This window comes from Psittacula echo (assembly GCF_963264785.1).
Source record: "Psittacula echo genome assembly, chromosome: 2".
NCBI classification, from domain to species: domain Eukaryota; kingdom Metazoa; phylum Chordata; class Aves; order Psittaciformes; family Psittacidae; genus Psittacula; species Psittacula echo.
This window is the reverse complement of record NC_137737.1, coordinates 7,815,505-7,841,238: the sequence shown is the minus strand read 5'-3', so window position 1 is coordinate 7,841,238 and position 25,734 is coordinate 7,815,505. Positions and strand designations below refer to the sequence as shown.

At 40.6% G+C, this 25,734-nt stretch overlaps 1 protein-coding gene across 1 annotated transcript in view; it reads left to right on the top strand.

The window, feature by feature from the left end:
• Positions 1 to 9,248, top strand: part of ADCY1 (adenylate cyclase 1) — a gene marked incomplete at both ends in the record, with an annotated part of 142,002 nt that extends 132,754 nt beyond the window's left edge. The window contains 6 exons of the mRNA XM_080611609.1: positions 80 to 196; positions 1,305 to 1,451; positions 2,025 to 2,123; positions 5,823 to 5,937; positions 7,897 to 8,021; positions 8,916 to 9,248. Of these exons, the coding sequence (XP_080467735.1) occupies positions 80 to 196; positions 1,305 to 1,451; positions 2,025 to 2,123; positions 5,823 to 5,937; positions 7,897 to 8,021; positions 8,916 to 9,248 (936 nt within the window). The remainder of the gene's footprint in view (positions 1 to 79; positions 197 to 1,304; positions 1,452 to 2,024; positions 2,124 to 5,822; positions 5,938 to 7,896; positions 8,022 to 8,915) is intronic.
• Between the last annotated feature and the right edge of the window lie 16,486 nt (positions 9,249 to 25,734).

The following is a 25,734-nucleotide window of genomic DNA, read 5'->3' as shown; positions in this document are numbered from 1 at the left end:
GAATTAATAGAAGCTATTTTATGGCTTCAGCTAATTTTTTGCTTTCTAAAAAGGTTTTTCTTTTCCTCTGTCCCCACAGGCAGAAGAAGAGAGAGATGATATGGAAAGAGTCAAGCTGGATAACAAAAGAATTCTCTTCAACCTGTTGCCAGCACATGTTGCACAGCACTTTCTAATGTCTAATCCACGAAATATGGTAAACCAAGATAAAATATAAATACGTGGTGATGGCCTATGAGTGTGACCCTGTGTATACTGGGTCATCTTTCAAGGGTGTGTTTTCAAGAAAGGCTCGAACATATAAAATTTCATTCCTGTTCAGGAATTAGATTGAGATTATTTCCTTCACTGTAGCGTCCTCCTCTGAAGAATTTAAATACAAATCAGGATAAGAGAATGTTGTGTCATTCAGAATCAATGCAGCCAAGTGTCTCCATGCAAATAACTGGGTTTTAATTATTTATTTTTCAATCAGTATAGAATATTGGTATTTATCACAGTATTTCAGTTTGGTTCTGAATGGTGAAATGTATGAACTGCCAGACACTGCTATGAACCACCCTAGTTCTGGAAATATGCTGCTATTACCAAACACGTCCATTTAAAGCTAAAAACAGAGAATACACAGCCAAGGAAGATGCAGTGGCTTTTAATATCGGGCTGCAGTGATTAAATAAATTGATTCAGGAAGCCCTTAACAGAATCCTTCCTATGCAGCTGCAATACCTGCAGCACTGGAGTAGCTATAATGGCCATGATCCTGCGCTTGAAAGCTTAGATCAATGTATTTGAACCACAGAAGAGTGGTTTTGCTTTCCGTGAGCCCTCCAAATTCTTAAGCAGAAATGTTACCAAACAGAACAGCATTATATTGTTAATGTTGGGTACAGGACACCACAACTCAGGGAAAGACATGACGGAGCAAGGCTGGTTTTGTGCTGCAGGGTAAGATTGTCCTATTTTAGTTAGAAAACAATACTGAGAAAATGCAGTTATGTTTCTCATACAATAAAAGTTCTGCAACTGTTAAGACTTTCTCCAAATGTGTATTCACTGCTTCCACGTCTAAACAGAGAAAAAGACCGAGTTGTTTTAAACCAGTTTGATAGCTGAGGTGTTCATTTTTGTCTGTGTTTTTTGAGTGGAGAGATCTTTCAACATTTTTTTAATGAGGTTGGCTTTCTCGCCACCAAAAAATGATGGCTTTTGTCCTACCTATTGCTTAGTAGTAGAATAGAAAACATAATAATAATGGTTTAAATTAGTATTTTAAAATGAAAATTCTATCTGCTCCCAAACTGCAGGACCTTTATTACCAGTCCTATTCGCAAGTGGGAGTGATGTTTGCTTCCATCCCAAATTTCAATGATTTCTACATTGAACTGGACGGCAATAATATGGGAGTGGAATGTTTACGCCTGTTAAATGAAATTATTGCTGATTTTGATGAGGTAAGGTCTAAATGTTCTGTCTTTTGACTGTGTCAGTTCTACCAAATGACTAGCAACACAGATTATCTGTAGCAACTCAGTGTATATAAGAGTGTGTAATAGCAACTGTGTAATAAGAGTAAACTTCATATTCAATTGGAGTTGGTATCCACTGGGCTTCTCCAAAGTGCCCAATTTGTATTTTAAGGCATGTGAGTCTGACTTCAAATCCCTCTAATATAGGAAGAGTATTAACATGTGAGTTAATGGTAGGTTTTATTCAATGACCCATTCAATTGGAGTTGGTGCCCACTGGGCTTCTCCAAAGTGCCCAGTTTGTACTTTAAGGCATGAGTCTGACTTCAAATCCCTCTAATATAGGAAGAGTATTAACATGTATGTTAACGATAGGTTTTACTCAATGACCTCAAAGTCAACTAATCAAAATCATAGAATCTTAGAATAGTTAGGGTTGGAAAGGACCTTAAGATCATCTAGTTCCCGGTTTAATCAAGTTGCACGTATTATCTGATAACTATGGTTGTTTGTCTAAAATATTATGTAATATTTAACAGTTTTATGTTTTAAACAAAGCTTATGGAGAAAGAATATTATAAGGACATAGAAAAGATCAAGACAATTGGAAGTACATATATGGCAGCTGTGGGACTTGTGCCTACTTCGGGAACTAAGGTAAGAAGATTTTACGTAACAGTCATTCTCCTTCAATTTCCAGGAACATCAGAAACACAGCTAACTCTATGCAATTATAGATAACTTGTATTACTTCTTTACATCAATTTAAATCTGAAATCCAAAGCACAACTCTTAGCCTGAAAAGAAAAATTGCTTTCCCAGCAGTTGCATAGACAGGAACTTAGTGCTAGGTATATTGCTGCATTTTACCCTGGTCCGTCCAAATCAGCTCTTCTTTGTCTCAACTGTGAGCATTCTGTTAGCCTTTGGGGTAAAAACCCCTTTAATTACTCAGCAATTAAAAAATGGCAGTCTTTTCAGACCCACTAGTTCTGAGGCACAGCTCTGCTGTATCCTCATTACTACTCCTGAGTGTGTTTCTCACCTTAAGTTTGTGTCTTGGAACAGAGATTCGCGTGCTTTCTGGAAAAGCAGAAAACCCTGTGGACAACATACTGAATATATTGTGTACAGAGTACTACGCACATTAATAATTTTATTAATAAAATTAATTGTATAAACAATAATATGAGGAATATAATTCAAATTAGCACAGTCCTGTACCTATTCTGCCCAGAAATCTCCCCTGTTCTGATACGGATGTACAGATGTAGAGATACACTCATGTATATTGTTTAGCTTTGCAAAGTAACTCTGAGTAAGAGGGCAAAAGCCCAAAGGGCCAAAGATGGCTTGTGAACTTCTTAGCAACAATTATCCTTGCTAAGTAAATAAAAAACAAGACTACATTGAAATTAACTGTTGGAATCTTGTTAGAGTATATCACGTGCAGCTAATTTTCTGGTCTGCAGGGTATTTACAACTGCTGTTTTAGTTTGTGTCATTCCTAGAAACCTCCATGTTACAAAAAGGTATTTTTAAAACTGTTCATGCTGAAATGTCTGACTACTGGGTCCTGAGGCAGGCAAAAAAATTGATCTTTTGAATTTTGCCTGTGTGATCTCAGGCAAACAGGCAATGACATACTTGTGTGTCTGTTATAAATGCTCTTTGAACTATAATCCTGAAAACAAGTGTGTTATTGGGTAACTTTGGCAGCATATGTTCCAAAACCTAAACATGTTTATCTCTTGTATTTTATAGTTGCTAACTGAAGGGTCAGCTGGGTTAGCCTAGTTCTAAAGATACCGCTCTAAGCTTATGATAAATCACTGCAGAAAGCTTTGCAGGATTCTGCCTTTCTCTGAAATCTTGGGGCAAATTTTGATCTTTTCTGTGCAGGAAGAATTTATTTAACATTCTGTATCACAGAAAACCTGAAGATCTTGTATGACACAGACAGTATTTTTCACTTTAACTTGAGGTTTCAGTTCTGCTGTGATCTCTTCCCACTGCTCATGAGGTACAAACAAGTAGAAATTATTCACATCCTCTTAGCAGTTCTTCAGCATACAGCTATATATTAGGAGTCTGATAATCCTGGGTAGCCTGTCATGTGCAATCACTGCCAGCATCAGACAGGGCCTGGGCTGCCCTACAGAGTCATAGGTGTTTATGGGGAACAAGAAACTCAAGATTTCTGGTCTCCCCTCTGCCAGGGGTGTCCCAGCTTCATCAGAAGATTCGGCACAGCCTCTGATTGTGAGCCTCCAATTTCGCACTAGATTTGGACAGGAGCAGAAAGCAGTGCATGGGGTTAACTGTGCTCTTAACTGAGGATATTACACATGTAAGAACCCAGTACCCTGATGAAGTTAATAATTTAAATCCCATGTTTTACAGGACTGTTGTTCCTGCAGCGTGACTTTAGCAGGTGACTATGGTAAATGCACATTGCCCCTGTCAGAGTGGCTCTGCTGTGATGCTCTGAGCAGTCTTTCCAGTAACTATTCCTCTGATGTTTAAATAAATAATTGCTTGGCAGTTACCCCATCAGGGCAGCGCGCAGAGCAAGCCCTTTGTAGATCTTTTGCACAATATAAGTTCTCTGTGTGTGCGGAATCCTTTGAAATCATGTCTGTGATTTCACCAGGGTCCTGACTTCACCAGGGTCCTAACTCTGTGGTGTTCTTCAGTACAGGTTCAAAAGAGTTTGCCAGTAATCCTTCTGAGAGGCATCTGTCACCTGCAGCACATCCAGTATTTGTCAATAGTCCTGTCTCCTGCAACCTTGAGGGGTGTTGCAGGGAACCAAAGCAGTCATCAGGCAGCAAAGAAAAGGATAGGATAAGGAATGAAAGGATAAGGAATACAAAGAAGATTAGAGGATTAAATAAAACTATATACTCCTCCTTCCCTCCTTAGGCATTCAGTATTCCTCTCTGTTGGAAGTGTAGCCATCAGCTAGTTAAGCTTAATTCTTTTTCTTCCTTTGTCTTGGTGAGGCTGGAAAAAAGTAGAGCTAGTTACCATTGCAAGAAGCAGAACTGCAGAGACACAGGCAGGTAAATAAAAATATCCTCCCTAAAAACTGGGCCTGGCCCAAGGATGACCTTTATATTTTTTGTTAGCACTTTGCTCCAATTTTTGTGAATTTCCCAGACACAGGAAAGAACCGTTTCAAACAGAGCTAAAGAAAGCAAGGAGCAACCTGTTCCTCGGGTTTCTCAGCCACTGTCAAGTAGCTCATTTACAAAATCTCACTATCATGACAAAAACCCAGTGAGCTCTCATCTCCTGCCAGCTGCCGCGGCCTTGTTGTGCAACCACCTTACTGAAGCTAGACAGCCACTGACCCTGCTTTTCTTTCACCATATCCTACCTTTAGCCCACTTTCACTTTGCAATTCTGTTCATGAATTCATATTATTATTCAAATAAGAGCACAACATAAGAGCAACATAATGCATAATGAGTCAGGTCAAAGGCCTATTCTAGAAACCTGTCTTCAACTAGCCAGTGGTAGATCCTAGGGGAAGGGCAGGAGTTAGAAAACAAACATACAAACCTCTCTTTCCCACTTTCTAATGACACGCTGCTTAAGAAATTCTAGGACTACAGATAGTATCTTTTTACTACTTTAGTAGTAGTGTTTCTTCCATGAGTAGTAACTTTCGAATCTAGCTAATGTTTGGAATCCACTGTATCCTCTGCAAATGAGTTCTACAGTTTAATTTGACTGAAGTTGTAGAAATTACTTTATTCTGGTTTGGGTTTTATTTACAAATTGAAACATCAGCATTTTATTTGATCCTTTCTGGTTCTTCTGCTTTAGTTCATTTAGATACATTTTCTAATAACTCACTTCAGCTTGCCTGGAAAGGAAAGAAAATAGGGGTGTTCTGCGTCTCTCAGGATTAAACCTAACAGGAATTTTGTCAATGGGAACAACATGCACCCTAGCAAAAACCCCAAAGGGAGAAGAGGGCAGAAACTATAGTTATTAATAATCATCAGGCAAAGCAGTTTAGTAAGAAAGCAGGTTATATTCCCTGCCACACTCACAACAAACATCTGCAGCTCTCTAGCAACAAGAACCACTTTACCACGGGAACTTTGCTTTCCATTCTTCCCAGAAATCAAAACAGAGAAGGAAAAAAAATAATGAATTCAGTACTTGAGAAAAGAGTGCACGTGCTGTAGCCACCATCAAACGTTTCTTTTCACAAACAGCAAAATGGCTTAAATGCTTTTCCCAAGCCGTCCAGTCTGAGCTTTTCATTGTTTTTCACTTTGGTATTTCACCTGCCTCTCAGTAACCAGACAAATCTCATGTGCAATACTATTTTGTTTCTAGGCTAAAAAATCAATCTATTCCCATCTGAGTACACTGGCAGATTTCGCAATAGAGATGTTTGACGTTCTTGATGAAATCAACTATCAGTCTTACAACGACTTTGTCCTACGAGTTGGTAAGTCACATCTCTCCAGTTATCACACAGGCAGGACATTGTTGTTTGTTGGCTTTCCCTGTGCTGTCTACAAAGGACTCCCTGTCTACCTGTCCCACACTCATGATTAGAACTGAAAAGGCTCCTTCAGCAGGAGACTCGCATCCATGTAGGAAGTCAGAAGGCTGGATAGTGAGCATCAGTATTAAGGAATTGTAGTTGTGTCCAATTCCAGTCAGTTTGCATGGCAGTTTGTGTGGAAGGGCTGCAGGGAGGGCATCTTTTTGAGGGAGGGACACTCTGGCCTCAAGGCAGAGTGGTAGGGATTCATCAGAAGACAAACGCCACAGCTCCAGAGGAGGATCTGCACCATCTACCCTGGTGATGACAGATGCCACCTGCTGCAAGGAGAGGCTGCAGCACAGACCTGGAACTGTAGGAAGGGCCCAGACCCTTCTCCTGGGGCAGGGACAGGCAGCAAACCTGCCTGCAGAAGGTGTGCCCAGAAGGAGGACCTGCTGTGAAGGTGGTGAGGTGCTGGCACAGGTTGCCCAGAGAAGCTGTGGCTGCCCCATCCCTGGCAGTGTTCAAGGCCAGGTTGGACAGGGCTTGGAGCAACCTGCTCTAGTGGAAGGCGTCCCTGCCCATGGCAGGGAGTTGGAACTGAATGAACTTTAAAGTCCCTTCCAACACAAGCCATTCTGTGATTCTATGATTGCTAAATTGCTGAAAATTTGATCTGGCTGTACTTAACTATTAAGTTCCATCTGTAAAAGCTTTGTTGGCATTAAGTGGCATGGAAACTTTTTGTCCACAGATGCCAGCTCCCCTCAACCAGTCCTGTGTTTCCAGCAAATCAAATTTCTGGTCTTCACAACATGAATCTTCCCACACAATCGTTTACATATTATTACATGTCTTATCTCTCAGAGTCCTTTCTTCCAACCCTCTTGGAGAACAAGTTTCTCTCTTCCTTCCCTGCATCCTTCTCCTCTCCAGTGGTAGTCCCACTGCTGTCCTCATTGCATTGCATATTCTAGCACTGATAGTTTTCTCCAGCTTCTTTCTTCATTTATTTTCATGGCTGAATTGTGAGAATGGGCTGGACAAGGTGAAAAATGAGGTTTCTACCAGTGGAAAGTTGAGAAGGACCAAAGACATCAAGTGTAGCAATGGGAGAGTTAGACATCTTTGCCCTCCTGTGCATCCTAATAGTTACAAACCCCAAATTCTTCTTGAACTCTGTTTAAGTTTTTTTCCAGGTTCGAAGGGGTAAAAAACAAATATCTAACCCTAATTCTTCTGCATAATTTGTCTTGCACAGAACCTCATACAGGTCTTAGAGTCTGTAGCGCTTCAGGGCAGTCAGAAGGGACATCCTCTCTTATCTTGCAAACAAGGTGTCAAAATCAATCAGAAATGTAGAATCAAGCCCTGTGGTTTCCAAAAAAAGGTGCTTGAGCCGTTTTCACATATTCTTGTCTTCTTCCATTGTTTCCCTTATCTGTTTTCTAGTACTGACAACCAACATGATATGCTTCCGTTACCCCATTCCTCAAGTCTTCCAGGCCGCTATTTCTGTTCCACTTGGAAAACCTCCATTAAAAGGCTTTATATGAGCAACTACAGTGGAAGCTGTAGCAAGTAATTAAAGATCTGTAACAGTTTGTCCTCAATTGTTGTACAGCTAAACTCTGCTCTACCAGTGCTTTTCTTCTTTTCTTAAAATTAACAAAGAAAGAATGAGCCATGTTTGTATATTGTCTGTCATACTGCATTTCCAGTCAGTTATATCTGTGTATGTCCTTATTTTGCTTCTAAGCCTCTTACAAGTACAAAAGTCCAGTTGGCATTACTTTAACATACTTTATGTCCTCTGAGCAGAAAAAGCAGTTGTGTTAAATCTGTTTTGCAGGATTCATATTTCCCTAGGATAATATGCTGTAGTGTTTGAAACCAAACTCATCGTTTTGATTTTAGGTATTAATGTTGGGCCAGTAGTGGCTGGAGTCATTGGAGCCAGAAGACCACAGTATGATATCTGGGGGAACACTGTAAATGTTGCCAGCCGGATGGATAGTACTGGAGTGCAGGGGAAAATTCAGGTGAGTGTGTTCTGAAGCAGTTTTGCAAACTTTACATACACACACACAGATAAAAGTCCGGTTTTATCTGTGGTTACATTTTCAAGACCACTTAGAAAATGTAGCCTCACTTGATCTCATAGTTCTTTTGGAAAGGGCAACATTCTCCAGATGGTTCAAGCATCAGAGGTGAGGTTATTTTCCATTATATACGCTTCACTACTTGAAGGCAATAAAACTCTCAAACAAATCATTTCCCATCAGAAGCAACAGAGTTCTCTGCTGCAGTGCACACAGTTGGAGGCAAGCCTGGGAATGCCAACACTGCATGGGCCAGTCCTTGTGCTGTAGGAATTTTGCCTGAATAAGGACTACAAGGGAAGGATCCATGTCCATTTGCATCCTGCTGCATTTTACGTAGCTTTAAAAATTCCTTGGGTATTTTGGATCAGAGAGGCTACACAGACACAGAACATTGTTGTTCCACTAGAGCTTGGCTAGAAGCTACGCCTGCACCTCTCAAAAACTCAACGAACTCTTGCAGTCCTTTATCCAAAACACCTGTCTAGTCTCCAGGGATCAAAAGTTCTTCTGGAGTAAATTAACGTCACTGGAACTGATCCAGCTGACAACAGTGGACAATTTGGTTGCATGTTTCTGTTGGACAGAGATTAATCTGGTTGTGTAATTATTCAGCTCAAGACCAGAAGTTCTGCTTCACAGGTTCCAGTTTGGTCAGTGATTGTTAATTCCTTAAGAAAACTCTTAAGTGAGCTTGAGAGCAGCAGTAGGTGTTAAATCATTCTGTTTATGCATATTCCATGACAGAGAAGTAAAATGGAGAGGGATGGACAGATCTAGAATTAACCCAATATGAACAGGAAAAACTAATAGTCCTTTTTTATCTGTCTGCAGGTGACAGAAGAAGTTCAGCGGATCTTAAAAAGGTGCAGTTACGAGTTTGTGTGCAGGGGTAAAGTCAGTGTAAAGGGAAAAGGTGAAATGTTGACCTATTTCCTGGAAGGAAAGGCCGATGGAAATAATTCACAAACACGGTCTTTAAACTTAGAGAGGAAAACGTACCCTTATGGGAGAGCAAACATCCAAACCAAACTGGGCACCAGCTGCCCGTCCATGTCCTCAGCTGCTAGCTTTCCTGTAAAAGCTGGAGCAGGGCAGACGTCTGCCACTCACACAAATCAAACACTGCATTATCTTCCTTCTGTGCCAGCTGTAAAGGAGGCATAAAGCAAAGGAGATTTGGTTGTGCCATTTGCAGTGATCTTGGAGAGTTGCCTGAATTTTTACCAAGAGATCAGAGGTCGTAGGCCATGGCATTAACCGAGGACCACTACAACCCAACCAAAGAGAACTTGGGGACTGTGTAATGAACTCTTGGGATGGAGCATATAAGGGCTAGCAATTCTGATAGGAAAAGTCAAAACCTGATTTTCTGGAAATGAGGAATATTTTCTTGGTGTTTTTAAAGAGTGAATGAAAAAAAATATGAGATAAACGTGCAAGCAATTATTTATGTGTGTGTGTGTATATATATGTTTTAATCTATATATGCACATATGCAAACAGTCCTGTGTAGACTTAATAGAGATTTATAGAGATAAACATAAAAACATGTATTTATTTACACATCCACCTGCAGTGACACTGCAAAGAGATTTCTCTTTCTGTCATAGCCAGCACTGCTGGGTTTGGGATTAGTAAAGCTGCATTTAACAGTGGAGTGTGTGTGGGGCAGCTGGTCTACAGCAAGAGTTAGAGAAGTTCCCGGTGCATGAGTCAAAGCAATGACAATTGTGTTGTCAGTTAATGAAGGCTGGGATGCAACTAATTGCTAAACCCTATGTATTTTTAAAAATTCTCCTTGCATGCTCCAAAAAATTCCAACTCAAAGCATAACCCTAGGAAATGAAAAGCTTAAAGGTTTGGCAGAAGAACAATATATATTCTTTTCATTAAATACCAAAATTGATTGATTTTATTGAAGAGCAGAAGGATGGTATTATTTCAGGCCTTTACAACCAGCACAGGTCTGGTGGCTCAATTCCAGGATTTAGCTTTACCTTTCCAAACTGGTCAAAGAATAGTCCTGTACTGGTGACAAACATGCTGTTGCTAGCTTTGTGAGATTTGTGTATTTGCCAACACAGGCTTAGGTCTTAATTGATTTTTAAATTTATGCCACAGTTTTATATCTTGATTCTACCCAGGCTCACTCTTCAAAGCTGTACAATTATAGAAAGCTATAATTCTGAGAAACAAGCACAGTCAAACTTTGCCCAAATCAGGAGCACACTGGTAAACGTGCCAGAAGAATGAGGCCTGCTCTTGATCTGCATAAAAGGGAACATATTTTGACCACTTTTTCCTTTAATGCAGCTCACATCCTATTGTTCATGGTTTCATCTTGAAACACTGATCTGGATGGGAAATGTGGAGTGCAGCTCTGTAAGCAGCTGGAGGTCATCCTGCTAAGTGACATGTGCTCCACGGACCCTGTCACTAGCAGTCCCTGATGGGGATGTGCATGCTACTCAGACTCGCTGCGCTGCTTTCCAAAAGAGAAACAAAACTTTGTGTTGTCTAAAAACATGCAAAACTTCCTTTTAACTAAAAGCTTTTTAACTAAAAAACAGCCCAACAAAACAAAACCAGCATCCTCCCCAAAAATAAACCCCAAACAAATCAAACAGCACCAAACCCAAAAACTGCAGAAGTTGCCCATATTGTACCGTATGAAACTTGCACATGCTAGATGTCGCATTTCCCTTTGGTGAGCCCATTTTAGTAGTGATTTAAGTGGAAAGAAGATTCTGAAGAATATTCCTGCAACCAGCATTTGCTTTGGAGCAATCACTGTTTGTGTTAAAAATACATGGACAAATAGTGTGTCAACAGATGGAGATTGTTAAAGAAGTGCTGCAGGAGTTTCCTGTCAGGCTGCTGTGGGACTCCAGTGGTTTTCAGCAGGGTATTTAGCTGATTTTCGTGTACCCTGTCAGCTAGGTGCTACATCACAAAACTGGCAAAATTAGTGTTGTGATTCAAGTGACTATAAAGCCTGAGAATCACTTCCTGACTGTACTAGTTGCATGCACTCTGGCTCATCTGTCAAAGTCCCTGTGTTTCTGTACCTCCCTCACAGTTCACAGGTATTCTTCTAGAATAATTTAATTCTCGTTTTGAGGCATTCAAAGCCATTTAAATAAATACATGTAGAATATAGAGATTTTTAAGGAACCAATATTTACATCATTAAACTGAATAAATGGTATCCATGTAAAGCATACCTCATATTACTGTTTTCTAATAGGTTTGCGAGAACTAAATCATCGCACCGGTAAGTTAAATATTTAACCAAAATGGGAAGCATAATGTGCAATAGCAATAATCACTCAGTTCCACACAACGGAGAGCCCGAGTTATACAACTTTTGAATCTGTGAAATTGCTATAATTTCACTGATAATAATAAAACATTGTTTCTACATGTACTTTTATTAAAAGCATCTTTAGATCATAGCAGTAGATCTGGTAGTATGTGAACACATAGACCAACTACAGCCATTGACCCACTGCAAATGTTTACAATGCCGTTATTTCTTTGTTACTTCTTTAATAGGTCTAAGATGCAGGCATATTGCCCTTGTTTCTTTTATCGCTAAATGGACAGTGAGCAGAAATTAATTATCCCGTCTCTTCCTGCATTCTTTGATATGTTCAGTAAGTTTTATACATAGAAAAAAGTAGTAGTAGTACTTCCAGTAACACCACAAATGCACATTTTCTGCCAAATTGGAGAAGCTTGTCATCAAATTTTTATTGGCAATTGGCTGAAGATAATTCGTGGCCCAGTCCAATATCCCTGAAAATCATCGGAAGGATTTCCTTGGGTTTCATTGGGATTTGGGTTGTGTCCACCTTGATGCATGCAGTTCTATTTCCCAACTTTCTGGTCAAGCTCTGAAACTCCTGTTTCGGTGACCTTGTTGTAGATCCAGCAAGGAGTCAGTTCTGCCCCACTATACCCAGAAGTCCCTCCTGTTCCATTTGGGATAGTAATGTGTTGCACTGTGGCAGAATACCCTCCTGCACCACTGTTCTGTGCAGCTGTTAGCTTGAAATGATTAACAGATATATGAGCCCTATGAAGTGATGCCTTTTTGGCATGTCAGTGTCTGTCAATAGCAAGCACAATATTTCACATCAGTTTGCACGTTTTCTCTTTCAGATAATAGTAATAATTGAAGTCTTTCAGTCTTTATATAAGGAGATAAGTATCAGAGATCTTCAGTTTTCACTGTCTTGGGAGCTAATTTCAAAGTGTTCCTATGCTACATTTATCTTTAAATGATTTTTTAGTTATTATTCTCTGCTGAGATTACAAACTGGCATTTAGTTGAATTACTCGCTAGGTATTTCCAGACATTTTCCATTTGCATTGACTAGAATGCTATTTTATCCAGCCTGTAAAATGCAGGAGTTTTGTAGCTGCTTCCCACTGTGGCAAGTCACACTCCCTTATCTTCACTAAAACACGCGCAAGTTCTCCCTTGCTTTCTCTAGGTGAGACTGAGAGCCAAAAGCTTCAGCTTGTTGAGGCTGAATCTGCATTCCTTATGTACCCACAAGGCCTGCAGAAATCACCTGGTGTTTAGCATGCTTATGAAGGTCAGGAACTGAGCTTCTGTAGGCCAAGTTCTGTTTGGGTTACAGTGATGTCCCGTGTCAGTACTGAACTGAGTATTGCACAACACTGTACCCGAGAGTAGGTCGTGCACCTAAATCTCTTTCACACTTTTGCCTGTAATTTATCTGTAAGGCAAAAGGAAGTACTTGGGAGTCACTGTTAGAAGGGAAACAGTGTATGACCTGTGCCATTTCAGTGCTTTGAGGAGTCTGAATACATTAGTAAGTAGCGTGAATCATTTTCATGTGTTGAATTCCTGCTTGTAGCAGAAACAAAGCGTTTTCTTTACATCAGCAAGTCCAGATTCTGTACGTGTTCTGCCCAGGCAGGAGGACTATTTAGCCATAATGTTCTTTCAAGTTAAAGTTTTGTATTACAGTGAAAATCGACATTTTTTAATTTGTGATAAACCTGTATTATAATGCCTTATTTATTTTTAATCTTGTACAGTGTTACAAAACAACAGAAAACATTGGCCTTTCATGTATTATTCACTTTAAAAGATGTATTGTATTATGAGATTTTGTAAATAGTTTTAGCTCGGACATGTAATTGCATGTACACTTGTATAAAAAGAAGCAAAAAGGCACACTTTTAACAAATGTTAACAGTTTTTTGTAAGAGACATTTTACATGTGCATGGAGATTATAAATCCTTTGGAAATGGATGTCCTTTTGCTTTTCCTTGCAATCTACTGCATGCCACTCATGCCTGACTTCAGTAAAACAAAACAAAACAGTAAACCAGTAAGTTTTCCTAAATGTTTTTGACATATCACTACTGGCACAAAGTTAGATCCACTAGTTGCATGTGCGTTCAGCAAAGCAAAATCAAAACGCAAATGGCAAATAAAGAAGAAGTATAATGTCATGGCTGTGACCTGCCAACCTCAGAGTTCCAAGATCCATAATGCAGTATATGAAAAGTGTTATCAACATCTATGCTGTCTTCATAAGGTACCTTCTGGTCATTAGAAGCAATAAACTCTACTTACTGTAATATGAAAAGCAAGCAGATATTCTAGTTCATAATGGTGTAATATCTGACATTCAATGGGTATTCTCTGATACTGCTTTGATGTAGTATTGTCATCAAGAAGGACCAAGTGTCAAATTCGTTATTGCTGTATGCAGGTGCAACACTATGGAATGTAAAGGAGATGAATTTGGCCCATAATGTTACCCAGAGTATACTTCTAATGTGGTAATAAGTTATTGTATATGAAAAGTACACAATGCAAACAGATTGTTTCCTAAGTACATACATATGTATATATATGTATGTATATATATAAAAATTAATTTTGTTGCCTTATTTTTGTTAGCTTTTTTGACTTAAGTTTCCAACTGAGTTGTATTGCTAAGCAGAAAGTATTTAATACAACTATTAGGAGAAGGTTCACTGGGTTCTCTGGCTTTAAGCCGTCTGGGTTCTGTGCTGATGCTAGTCCTACTCCCAGTAACGCCCACGCTTACAGGGATGCCTCCTTTAGGCATCACAGCCTAACCCACAGCATGAGGCCCACATCAGTTAGTGACACAGGAATAAGAAATCAATACCCAGTCCTCTAGCTGATTTTCACCATATTGTTGCTGAACAAAACTTCCAATTCTGGAGGTATTTTTCATGCATCATTGTCAAAGTTGTCATCTCTGTGTCACTTCAGCTTGGGCTACTTCCCAAATTACTTCTCTAATTAGGGTATGACAAATGAGGAGTATTGTAGGAGCATAACACTGAGGTTGGTGCCAGAGGAAAAAGGGTGTGGACTATGAATACTTTCTACTGTGGATTAGTAAGAACTCCTTATATTTTACAGTTTAAGCTAGTTTTATAGTAGGACTTAGAAATCCATTAGTTTGTTTCATCTGGTGACTGTGGGATTAACTAAGTTTAACTTGCTTCTGCAAGTACTTCTGTCATCGTAAGTAAGATGTAGATTCATGCAACTTACTCCAGTTGCCTGGTTACAAGAACTACTACATTGTACTGATGATGGGCTTCATACAGCAGTTAAGGGTGTCTAACAGTCATAAACTAACTCATCTCAAATCTGGTGGGTTTTTCACCTCAGTGTGGCATAACAACAGTGTGGACTCTGCTGCTCTACCCTACCCATGTTTATGATTGGCTTTTTCCAGAACTCTATGTAGGCCTTTTTTAGCTCTTTGTTCCTTTTAATCCCATCTCTCACTGAGTTTTCAGACCAAAACTAAATCATCAATAAATATGTAAAGGTAAACAAATGGGGAAAAAAAAGTACATATAAGGGGGCACTGGCTGTTGCTTTTTAATTACTTTTGGATGGCCTTATGTGAGTTATCATCTGATCAGTGCAAAGACAGAAACAGGAAATTAAAGCACAAAGTTAGCAAGAGTACAAAATAACAAGAAAAAAACCCTGTGAGATAGCAGTTGCTGAAAGAAAAAGGTGAGAAGCCAGTATACTCCTTCTCAAGTCAGTGGTAAACCTCTTAGTGACATGGGACAAGTCTTGAGCTGGCAGAGTGCTCAACTAGATTCCTAGTGCAACAAAAATAAGGCTTGTGTTTAACTGGATGGTCAGATCCATTTCTGAGTTCTTGTGTCTGTTCACATTCAGGAGAGTGTTGAAGATTCTTGGTGAACTGCTTTCAGAATGCCAGAAGGAATTGGTAGAAATAGTTGGGGTTGTCACCTTTAATGCCTATGTTCTGATCATGAGGAAGGACCTTGAAATTTGAATTAGCATTGGTTAATATACGTAGCCTGTGTGCTGAAAGGACTTGGTTTTGCCTGTGCCTTACTGCATGCTGGAGGATCTGCTTCTTTTTATTATGATCCCCGTTTTATGCCTTCTGTGGCATCAGACATGTCACACCTGCATAAAACTGAAGGAAGAAACAGTGCTGCATCACTGTGAAGTTTTTTTTACTACTTCCTTTCCTACTTTGGTTTACTACTAGCACAGCTATGTGGGTGCAAGGTGTGCTCCAAGTGTTTATGGGGGGGGAGGCCATACACAGGTATATGTGGGTCTAAGCTAAACAAGGACAGATTTTTTAGGAAGCTCAGCACACACAGTGAACTGAGAAGTGCCGAAAATCTGTCCAGATAGTTTGTGGAGCTCCTTTGATAAAGCTGGCTGCCCTCCTCTTCAGAGCAGGCTTACACAACACATTGATTAAATACAGGCAGAACGCTTACCTACAGCTTGTGACTGCCCTGCCACATTTGCGAGACAGAGATTAGCCTGCTGGTGGTGAAACAGCAACCAGTTCTCATTGTGGGCAAGGCTAAGGTGTGCTTTAATTATTCCAGTTGTGCACACACTTCGTGTCTTACTTTCAAGTGCCTGACCTGCTGCTTTAATTCTAGACCCGTCAATGGTGGCATCAGTTCTGAAAAATTTTATCTAGCACGTAAGTTATTTAGGTGATTTCTCATGTCTTTACTCCTTAGTGTGCATGGGTGCAAAGGCTTTCTGTTCTTTCATTCAAATTCGAGTGATATAGCTAGAGTTTTCAGTGAAACATAGATGAATGACCTGTGCCATCCCAAAATTGCTTCATGATAATTACATTTATTGTTACAGTAGAAATCCTTCTTCACTTGGAATCCCTGCTTTTTTTTACAGTAACCTTCCGAGGGTTCAATTAAGACAAAAGAAGTGATTGTGTAACCTGCTCCCATTTGCATGTACAATTGTCTGCACAGATTTGGACTTAGGCAGAGCAAATGGTGAGTTTCTTTTCTGCATTCCAGCAGCTGGTTATTACAGAGGTAGCTTTGGGATATGTTACAGAATACAGGAGGAACGGAAGTAATGCTTTCAGAATTGCTGGTCTAAAAAACAGACTTCAAGAGCAGTTACTGTTCGTAGCATAACTTAACTCAATACAGAGAATTCTAGAGCAGTGATCCTGTTTAGGTGAAGTTCTGACAGAGGTTAAAAATGCTCTTCTTGGAGGCTCTTTTCCCATAATATATTTGTGTGCAGATTGGTCTGTGCAATTTCACAGTTTGAGGCAGATTCAGGCAAATTTGACCCACCTCCTAAAATCCCTGCCACTAAACCTTTTGCTGCAAGGTCTGTCTGGATTTTATCCTACTGATCAGTCCTTGTACACTTTGCTGTCAGGAGGTTATTTTTTGACCTTCTGGTATATGTCCATAGGTTCTGCTTGGAAATGAGATGTTAAGTATTTGTCTGATCTGTTCATTGAGAAGATTCAAAAGTGTATGTGATTCCTTCTTTTTATAATGGAACATTCATCAGGCAAAGGTAGGAAGCAAAAGAACACATGGAGTGTGTGTTCTACGATCAAAATTGGTCTGCCTACACACGATGGCACAGTGTCCATTGTAGGTTTACCCATTATTTTAAGCATCCTAGAAATAATTAAATGTAATATATGTCATAGCACTAAGAGGAAAAGGATCTAGGAATGCCTGCCTGCCTCTTAACACCACATGATTCTTTTTTGGATGTAAAAATATGACCTGCAGCTCATAAAACACTGCTTCTTACGAGATTGGTGCCCTTGCTGCCCTTAACTCACCTTCAGTTGTGCAGTGTCATTGCATTTTTGTTGCAGGTGGTTACTGTCCACTCAGGCCTGCTTACCATCTCCCTCTGTAGGTCCAGCACATGGTTGTCAAACTGCTTCTTTTTTAAAAAGAAAATATATTTTCAAAACCAGATTTTTCACATAATAGGGGGTTTGGTGTTTTGGGGGGATGTGAAATAGCTTTGTCATAATCTGGTTAAGAAGCAGTACGTGTGACAGCACACCTGAAAGGGTGAATAAACATATGCTGTGATGGGAGTGCAGGCACCAGCGACTGGCAGCAAGCTGGGTAGCAAGGCCTTAGCCCTGCTAGTTGTAGGCGAGAGCAGCATCTTTGCTCATGTTCCCAAAGAAGAGACAGAGATACGCAAAAGCAGGTTAGCCTAACTCATGTTCCCTAGCAGTTTACTAAACACATGCAGACCCATTTCAAGGGCAGTCATGTTGTCTGTGTCTAGATGCCACTCTGTATTAAAAAGATAGGAGCAAGCAAAGATAGTCTTGGGGTTTTGTAGACTGGTTGGTGTATTCATGAAGACCATGCAGAAGGAATCTTACCAGCTGCTTAACTTGCAGATACTTGCAGCAAATTCTGTATTACTTCCAAACTAACTTGAATATTCAGCTTACACTTTGGAAAAAGAACGTATTTGCATCAGGTAGAGATATTCCATTCCTTAAAGGCGAAAAATGTATTCTCCCTAATTAATTGGCAGACAAGGTTTCAGAATTTACTTTAGTCTGATTTAAAGCCCGGTCCAGTCAACAGAAATACTGACTTCAGTGGTAAATGAGTTGTTAGATCAGGTCTTATTTAATGTCTGTTCCTCTCCCACTGATGTCAAGCGAATGTTGCCAGTGACTTCAAAGGGACCAGGAGAAGGTCTATTGTATCACAGTAGAAACACCTACATAGGTAAATAAAATGAATAGTCCGAACTTTAAGGGATGAACTAGTAAGTCAGAATGTTATTTTTCCAACTATTGTAGCCCACTGAACCTATAAATAATTTTTATATCTATATAGTTATACATTATATATATATGTATGTATATACATAGTACGATACAATAACTTAACACTGGGTAACTTCTAATGATAGATTTGCATTAATAATACGGGTCTCTTTTTATGTAAATAGAATATTGTAGAGTATCTTCCAGTCTTTTTCAGGATTGTTAAATTGAGAAGAGCAATTGAATATTTGTCCTATTTTTATGTTAAAAAGTGAATGGACTGAAATGTTAAATGTGAATGTAAATTTCTTATTGCAACTTTTATACTGAGTGTTTGCACTATTATAATTTCTGGAATCTAATTAAAAATAAAGGAAAAAATTGCTTGAATAAACAGCTGTTTGGGATTGTTGGTTTGGTTCAAATCGAGTTGCGTTCATTATTCTATACCAAGCTGCTTTTCGTAGGGTCCAACTACAGCTTCTCTGTGTTCAGGCTAAGAACATGCATCTACAAATGCTGCAATTTTGCTTTCACAATTGCTATGAACTAAAGAACCTCATGGGAACAATTCAGTTCCCTTGTGAGTCTTGTTGACTTTCTGCATTGACCACAGTGGAACCCATCATGGGCCAAATGCTCCATCCATTGTGCAAGCAGAGGAAAGTAAACATGTGCAAATACTGGCAAAATACTAGCCACATAGACCAGAAGATGGGGAAGGGAAGCTCATCTCTCCTTTTCCACAAGCCAAAAAATAACTGGCCAACTTCAGCCAAGTGTAGATTGCGTAGGCAGTTTATGTTGTGCAAGGTACAGAACCAACTAAGTGCAAAATTGAATAGGTTAACTTAAAACTAGTTTGAAAACCCAAAAAGTTATATCAGGTAACATGTCCCGAGAGAGACTCTGTAAGCTTGGGCACGGAACCAAAGTAATGTGATTGTACCACTTCCAAATCACAGCAGATTCCCATCTGGACAGCTCAGAGCTAAAGCAGAGGCGCTCAGGTCCGTCACGCCTGTCCATGCAGATATGCCCTGAGATAACTTGGAAATGCAGATTCCCTTGTGATGGAAAACAGCCTGGGCTCAGATGCAGGAGTTTTTATTCCAAATGCTAGACTAAGTGTCCCCAGCTGTTTCTTTTGCAGGTTAGAGAGCAGAGTGTGGGTTGTACAGAATCACTGTGATGACAGTGAGTGAGATGGAACTGTTCTTGGTTTGCCCTTACACCAGTAAGAGGAAGTGTTTGAGGCCTCATGGAGCCATTTGTTGTTTACTCCTTCCCCTCTGAAAGAGAGCACGCCAGAGGTTCATAAGTGTCATTCACAATAGCTCTACTAAAGTCAAAAGGACATGAATAAACTGAAAATCTGGCCTTCATCTTTCATTGGACCTATTCTGCCACATGGGCATTTTAAATCTTCTCTTAATACTAAAATGTGCAACCCTCCCTGTGTTGTTTGGGGGGGGTTTATGCACATAAATACACCCAGAGCTATATATATTGGTACATAAAATATGTATACACACACACATGTTAATGAGATAGCACACAGTCGGGATTAATGACCCAGGTCAGGTACTTGGAAACGTTTTTCTGCCATGCCCCATTACGCAGCTGAATCACTTCAGAGACAAAATCACACAGTATGAGAGCTGGTTTGGCGTAAAGAATGAGGTAGTTCCAGTGGTGGGTTGCTTATATCCTCTGGTAGTATTTTTGGACAAGAACACCAGTTCCAGTTGTGGGTGGTTTATGCTATAGACATGCAGTCCCTGGGTGAGAAATTCCAGAGAGATTGCATGTCTATAGCATAAACCAGCCACAACTGGAACTGGTGTTCTTGTCCAAAAATATATACCAGAGGATATTGTAGATTTGAAATAGGGGGAAGGGGAGAATGGAAACTGAGAACATTGTGTACATTGTCCAGGCATTATTGGTGCATTGCCATTGTGTCTGTGTGAAAGATTTCCAGCTCTGCAGCCATTCCCCAGGGCAGTGGGTCACCTCATGCACTGTTCCTGCTGATGGAACATGATGTTCAGTGGAAGGAAACAGTTACACAGGTAGCAGTTATGGACCATATTCTTGGTCAGACCAGTCTGAATGGGGAAAAAGCCATAGCTGGAAAGTGAGCCACACAGTGGAAACTGCCTGTGACAATTCTGTCTCATTAAACCCACTGAGCTGCGGAGACAGCATCTGAGGATGGGGATCTAGAGGTATAGCCAGGCTCCTTAGGAGTCTTGATCTGATCCTAAACACCCAGTCCTGTGCAGACTATTTCTGCTGTCAATCACAGCAGTAGTTTCTGTAGGTTTTCAGGGTCAAGGCTCAGAGAAGAGAAACTGGCTTTTTAAATAACATTAATATGAACCTCCTAGGCCTAAGTTGTTTCTATACCTATAACCAGACATTGGCCCACTATTATTAGATTTAGCCACAGCTAGCTAGGGATGAAGAAATAGAATGAGCTAGTGATGAAGAAGTAGTCATGATTATTGTGAGTATTTACCTTTCCATTTACTAGGCTTAGTTTGAAGATGCCAGTGATGGCTTTCATAGAGGCAGTGTAACATATCAATTACTCCACCACCACAGATGAAGCACATGAGCTGCCTCATCCCAAATGCTTCACTAAGTCAGTGGGACTCCAATGACTTCGTTAGCTTTCCCTCATCTCAGAGCACCTGGGGATTTGTCTGTGCAATTCTAATACAAGAAAGAGCCATTGATAGTCATCTGGCCTGACCTCCTGCACAGGACTACACTCAGTCTGGCCACGCTACTGCACTGCACAAACACAGCATTTTTAGTTTATTATTAGATGTAATAAAGTAAAACAAATCCATCATTTTCTGGTCGCTGAGAGATTTGAAGCTAGACATTTGTTTGGCATTGGCCAAACTGTGCTCATACTGTTGCCAAAGGTCATGAAAGCACCACCGACTGTTTTCCCCAAAACTCTATAGTTACTCTGTATGTTTATTGAACTTTGGCAATAGCATTATGTGCTCCTCGGCAGCACTGCCAACATAATGAGAAAGGAGCAGTCATATCAGAAAAGACACAGAAAGTTACTGAGGAAAGATCCCAGTTGAATATTAACTCAGATTGACTTCTGGGGTGCAGAAACACGTAGAAAGTGTATAGAACACTGTCTGGTGGATAAACAACATGCAGCTAGAAAGCACAGGCGCTCTGGTAAGACTGGAGTGGACAAGCTCGTAACGAAGAGGAGTCATTGACGTAATTACAAAGGCAGGTGATGGCACATTGATTTTGTCAAGGTCGGTGACCTCTACTGCTATTAAAGTGTACCTAGTTTCTTACTACTGAGGTAATTAGACTTTTGAAGTCAAATATTAATCCACCAGGCTGGATTAAAAAGATGCTTTTCTCAATTTGGCATTCCCCACAATGGTTTTAGAGTGGCTACTTGTGTATTATAACCTTGCTTAACCACGAGAGGCAACACTTTTTAATGCCTTAAAGTTTTATAATTGGTTTTAAGGTACATCATTAAATAAGTACAAACTGATCCTCCCTTCACACAGACACCAAGCACTGCAGCTGAGGGCAGAGCTGGTCCATACTGAGAAAGCATGTGGCACTGCATTTGTCTATAAGGGATAAAGGTGTGTTCCTTAAGGCTTTTCGTACTCAGTCTTACATTAAAGCAAAGGAGAATTTGGCTGTTACAATACGACTTTCAACTCCCTGCAATTGGTGGATGTAGGTGAAAGTTTTATAACATTAACATCTAAATTAAAACCATATAAGAATATTTGCAATGATTCAGAGACAAAGAGCCAAGTCTCACTGTTCCTCAAACCCTCCCTGAAATGAATCCTATGGAAAGTCATTTAGACTTTCTGAGAAGCCGTGAAACCCAGTTAGCGTACCAAGATTGTGATTTTAAGTGCACTGAATCAGAGCTGTTGTCCAGCTGGACAGATACAGCACAGCAGAGCTGCACTACTCAAAATCTGTAGAAATATATAACCCAAAGCACATGTCATGACTCAGCGTATAGTCAGGCCAGAGCCATTTTTCCTGACAGGTTGTGAAACCCCAAACCATCTGTCCAGGATTCCCTAAAGCCTTCTTCCCAACTCTATGACAGGAGTTGGAGTAGGAATTATACCACTCTTACATCTGTTCCTGGACACTCCAACCAAAGAAATGGACCTTGCCTCTGGCCAGAAGCAAGGTCATTGCCACACTGAAAAATGGGATGTTCCAACAGTTGCAAAGGGAACCACTTCCACATTGCCACCATAATAAAGCTGTATTTTTCTCCAGTGATCGGAATATCTTAATTCTGCTGAATTCTACCAGCTATGAGGAAAGTCTTCCAAAAGGCAAAAACTTTAAAGCTGCTGTAGAACAAGTTCAGGCACCAAAAAGCTTCTCGGAAGACCACACAGGATTCACATATCCTTGTTTGCTGAAGGTTCCAGCAAGAGCTGGAAGGCAACTCCTATAGAGCAGCTGAGGCCTTCAGTTTGTCTGGTTTTAGAGAGAAGGAGGCTGAGGAGTGACCTTCCTGCTCTACAGCTTCCTGAGGAGGGGAAGTGGAGAGGGGGCTGCTGAGCTCTTTTCTCTGGGATCCAGTAGCAGGACACATGGGAATGGTTCAAAGCTGCACGAGGGCAGGTTCAGACTTGACATGAGGAGCATTTCTTTACCAAGAGGGTGGTCAAACCCTGAAACAGGCTTCCAGGAGAGATGGCCAATGCCCCAAGCCTGTCAGCATTTAAGAGGCATTTGCTTTATAACATGCTTTAGCTTTTGGTCAGCACTGAAGTGGTCAGGCAGTTGGACGAGACATTGTAGGTCCCTTCCAACTGAAAATATAATTATCCTATCCTATCCTATCCTATCCTATCCTGTCCTGTCATGTTCCTGTCCTATCCTATCCTATCCTATCCTGTCGTGTCCTATCCTATCCTATCCTATCCTAAAGTGTCTTCAAAACACATATATAAAATGACCGTCAGGATCTCAGGATTTTGAGTAGTGTCTATGCATGTAATTCCTACTGCAATAAGTGGAAATAAAGTGTTAAGGCACTTCGAAAAGTCCCACTGGGCTCCTCTGTGCGGCTTTATGTGCCTAAAGAGGCTAAGTCCATGGGGAGCATTGGACTGTTTCCATTTCCATGTCTTTCAGCTTATGATTCACTAGGAGAGAGGCTGTGCTCCTTTTGCACACCCCCGTGCACCATAATGATGGGAAGACCAAGTGGGGCACTACTCTGCACAGGATAGTTCATGATGAGGCTCCCTGTTGGTTCCAGCCTTCATGTCGATAAATGCGATGTTTCACTGAGGAGTCCAGCCTGATCAGAGCACTCCCGTTTGACTTGCTCATACACAAAACTCACAAACAGGAAGAACAGGTTATGAGAACTTGGATCAAATTTGCATTTTAATGGATTTTCATCCAGAAACAACTCATAATCTGGGCCTAAATCTTCTAAATCAATTAGGAAATACAGTTTAATTTCCTTTCCTGTTTGTTTGGGTTTTGTCTTGCCAATTCCTTTAATCTTTCTTCTAATTTATTCTTTCCACATGGCTCTAAATTTAGGAAAGCATTTTCACCTTTGTATCCCTCTCTTCATTTCTTCTTTTTACTCCCCACCACCATTTGTATTCTTCTTCTGGCTCTTCCTTCTTCCTTCCAATTCCTAAAACAAGAACATGAGGCTGGTTCAGCATCACGGTTCCCTTCAGGAGAACTGTTTGGCTGTATCATCAGAGTGGGAAATGAACAGAGCAGCAACTGAAGAAGCATAGTTTCTTAGATCAGACCAGAACACTAAGGGGAATAGGTGTCCCTTCATGTCCCTATGTATGTATGTATGTTATTCCTTGGTAAACTGAAAGAAATCCAGTTTTGCCCTCTTCCAGATGAGGCCTCCTCAAAGTCCCGTTGTCTCTGGAGTGAATTTGTGCATTTGAAATGGAATGAAAGGGCTGATATTTGAACAAAACACTGGTGGGTTTGTTCCCCCCACTTCCATTAGTTTTGGAAGTAAAAAATATTAAGAAATAATATTCCCCATAAGGGAATGCTGTAAAAAAATAGAAATTATTTCCTATGTGGGTTTTGTATTTTTGGAACATATTTAGGAAGGGAGATGAAGTTATCTCCTAAAATGAGATCCACAAAAGAATCTTTCAAGCAATTAAAAGACAATTACAAATCATAAAGATGATTAAAAATCATAAAGCTGTGGGAGGTTTGATATAGTATACATGGAGATGCATAATAATACTTGTAGAATTGTGTTGCATCCTATCTTACATCACAAGCAAAGGAGAGGAAGGTGTGTGAACATAGACCAAACAGCTGGATCCAGACCTATGGAGACCTATATCGGGTGTGCAATCCTGATGTTGGTCATCCCAAGTAATGTAATTTTAGTGAAGTACTGGTTCATAATGAATAAATAGGTGTGACTACAGCACAAAGTATGTGCCATCCTTTGAAAGATGCAAGAAGCCTTCAAGGTGCCACTCATGCCAGAGCTTGAGTGTTTCATGTCCAGGCTACAGATACACCACAACCAATATAATATCAGTGCAGCTGGTCCTATCCATCATAACAGCATCCTTTCTGTGTGATGTCTACATAGTTATGTTCTAATTGTTTTGTGTAACATCCTGCCACCATTTCATGAAAAGCTAAACCGTGGCTAGCAGCAAGAACCACTTGCAAATTTCCTAGTTTATATCTTGAGAACGTTTGGCATGAAACTAGAGGAAATGCAAGTAATGGCTTTGCAGGAAACGGGAATGTTGATCTTTAAGAGATGCGTGGGAAAAGGCCATGGAAGGTAGGCATAAAGATGCTGCAGCTAAAGACAGCACTGGTGGAAAATGAGGTGCTACAAAAAGGATACACTAGGAAGTGAGGGCAAGCATGGCGAGGAAGGCAAAGCACAAGGTGGAAGCCAAGGCCAGGAGTTCTTGAAGAGGTCCAGTGACACCAAGTTGGCTGGGAGTGTTGATCAGCTGAAACACAGGAATGTTCCACAGAGGGATCCAAACAAGGCAAAGTGCAAGGTCCTGCATTTGGGCCACAACAACCCCATGCACCGCTCCTGTGGAAGAGTGGCTGGAAAGCTGCTCACGGAAAAGGACCTGGAAGTGCTGATTGACAGAGCTGAACATGAGCATCTTGTGCCCAGGCAGCCAAGAAGCCACCAGCATCCTGGCCTGTATCAGCACCAGTGTAGCAGCAGGGCCAGGGCAGGGATTGTGCCCCTGTGCTGGGCACTGGTGAGACTGCACCTCGAATCCTGTGGAGGACGGAGCCAGGAGGTGCCTGGTCTCTGCTCCCAAGGAACAAGGGACAGGACAACAGGAAATGGCCTCAAGCTGCACCAGGGGGGGTTTAGATGAAGATTATTTCTCCTCGAGAAGGGTGGCCAGGTATTGGATCAGGATCCTGGAAGTGCTCACACACTGTGTAGACGAGGCCCTCAGTGCCATGGATT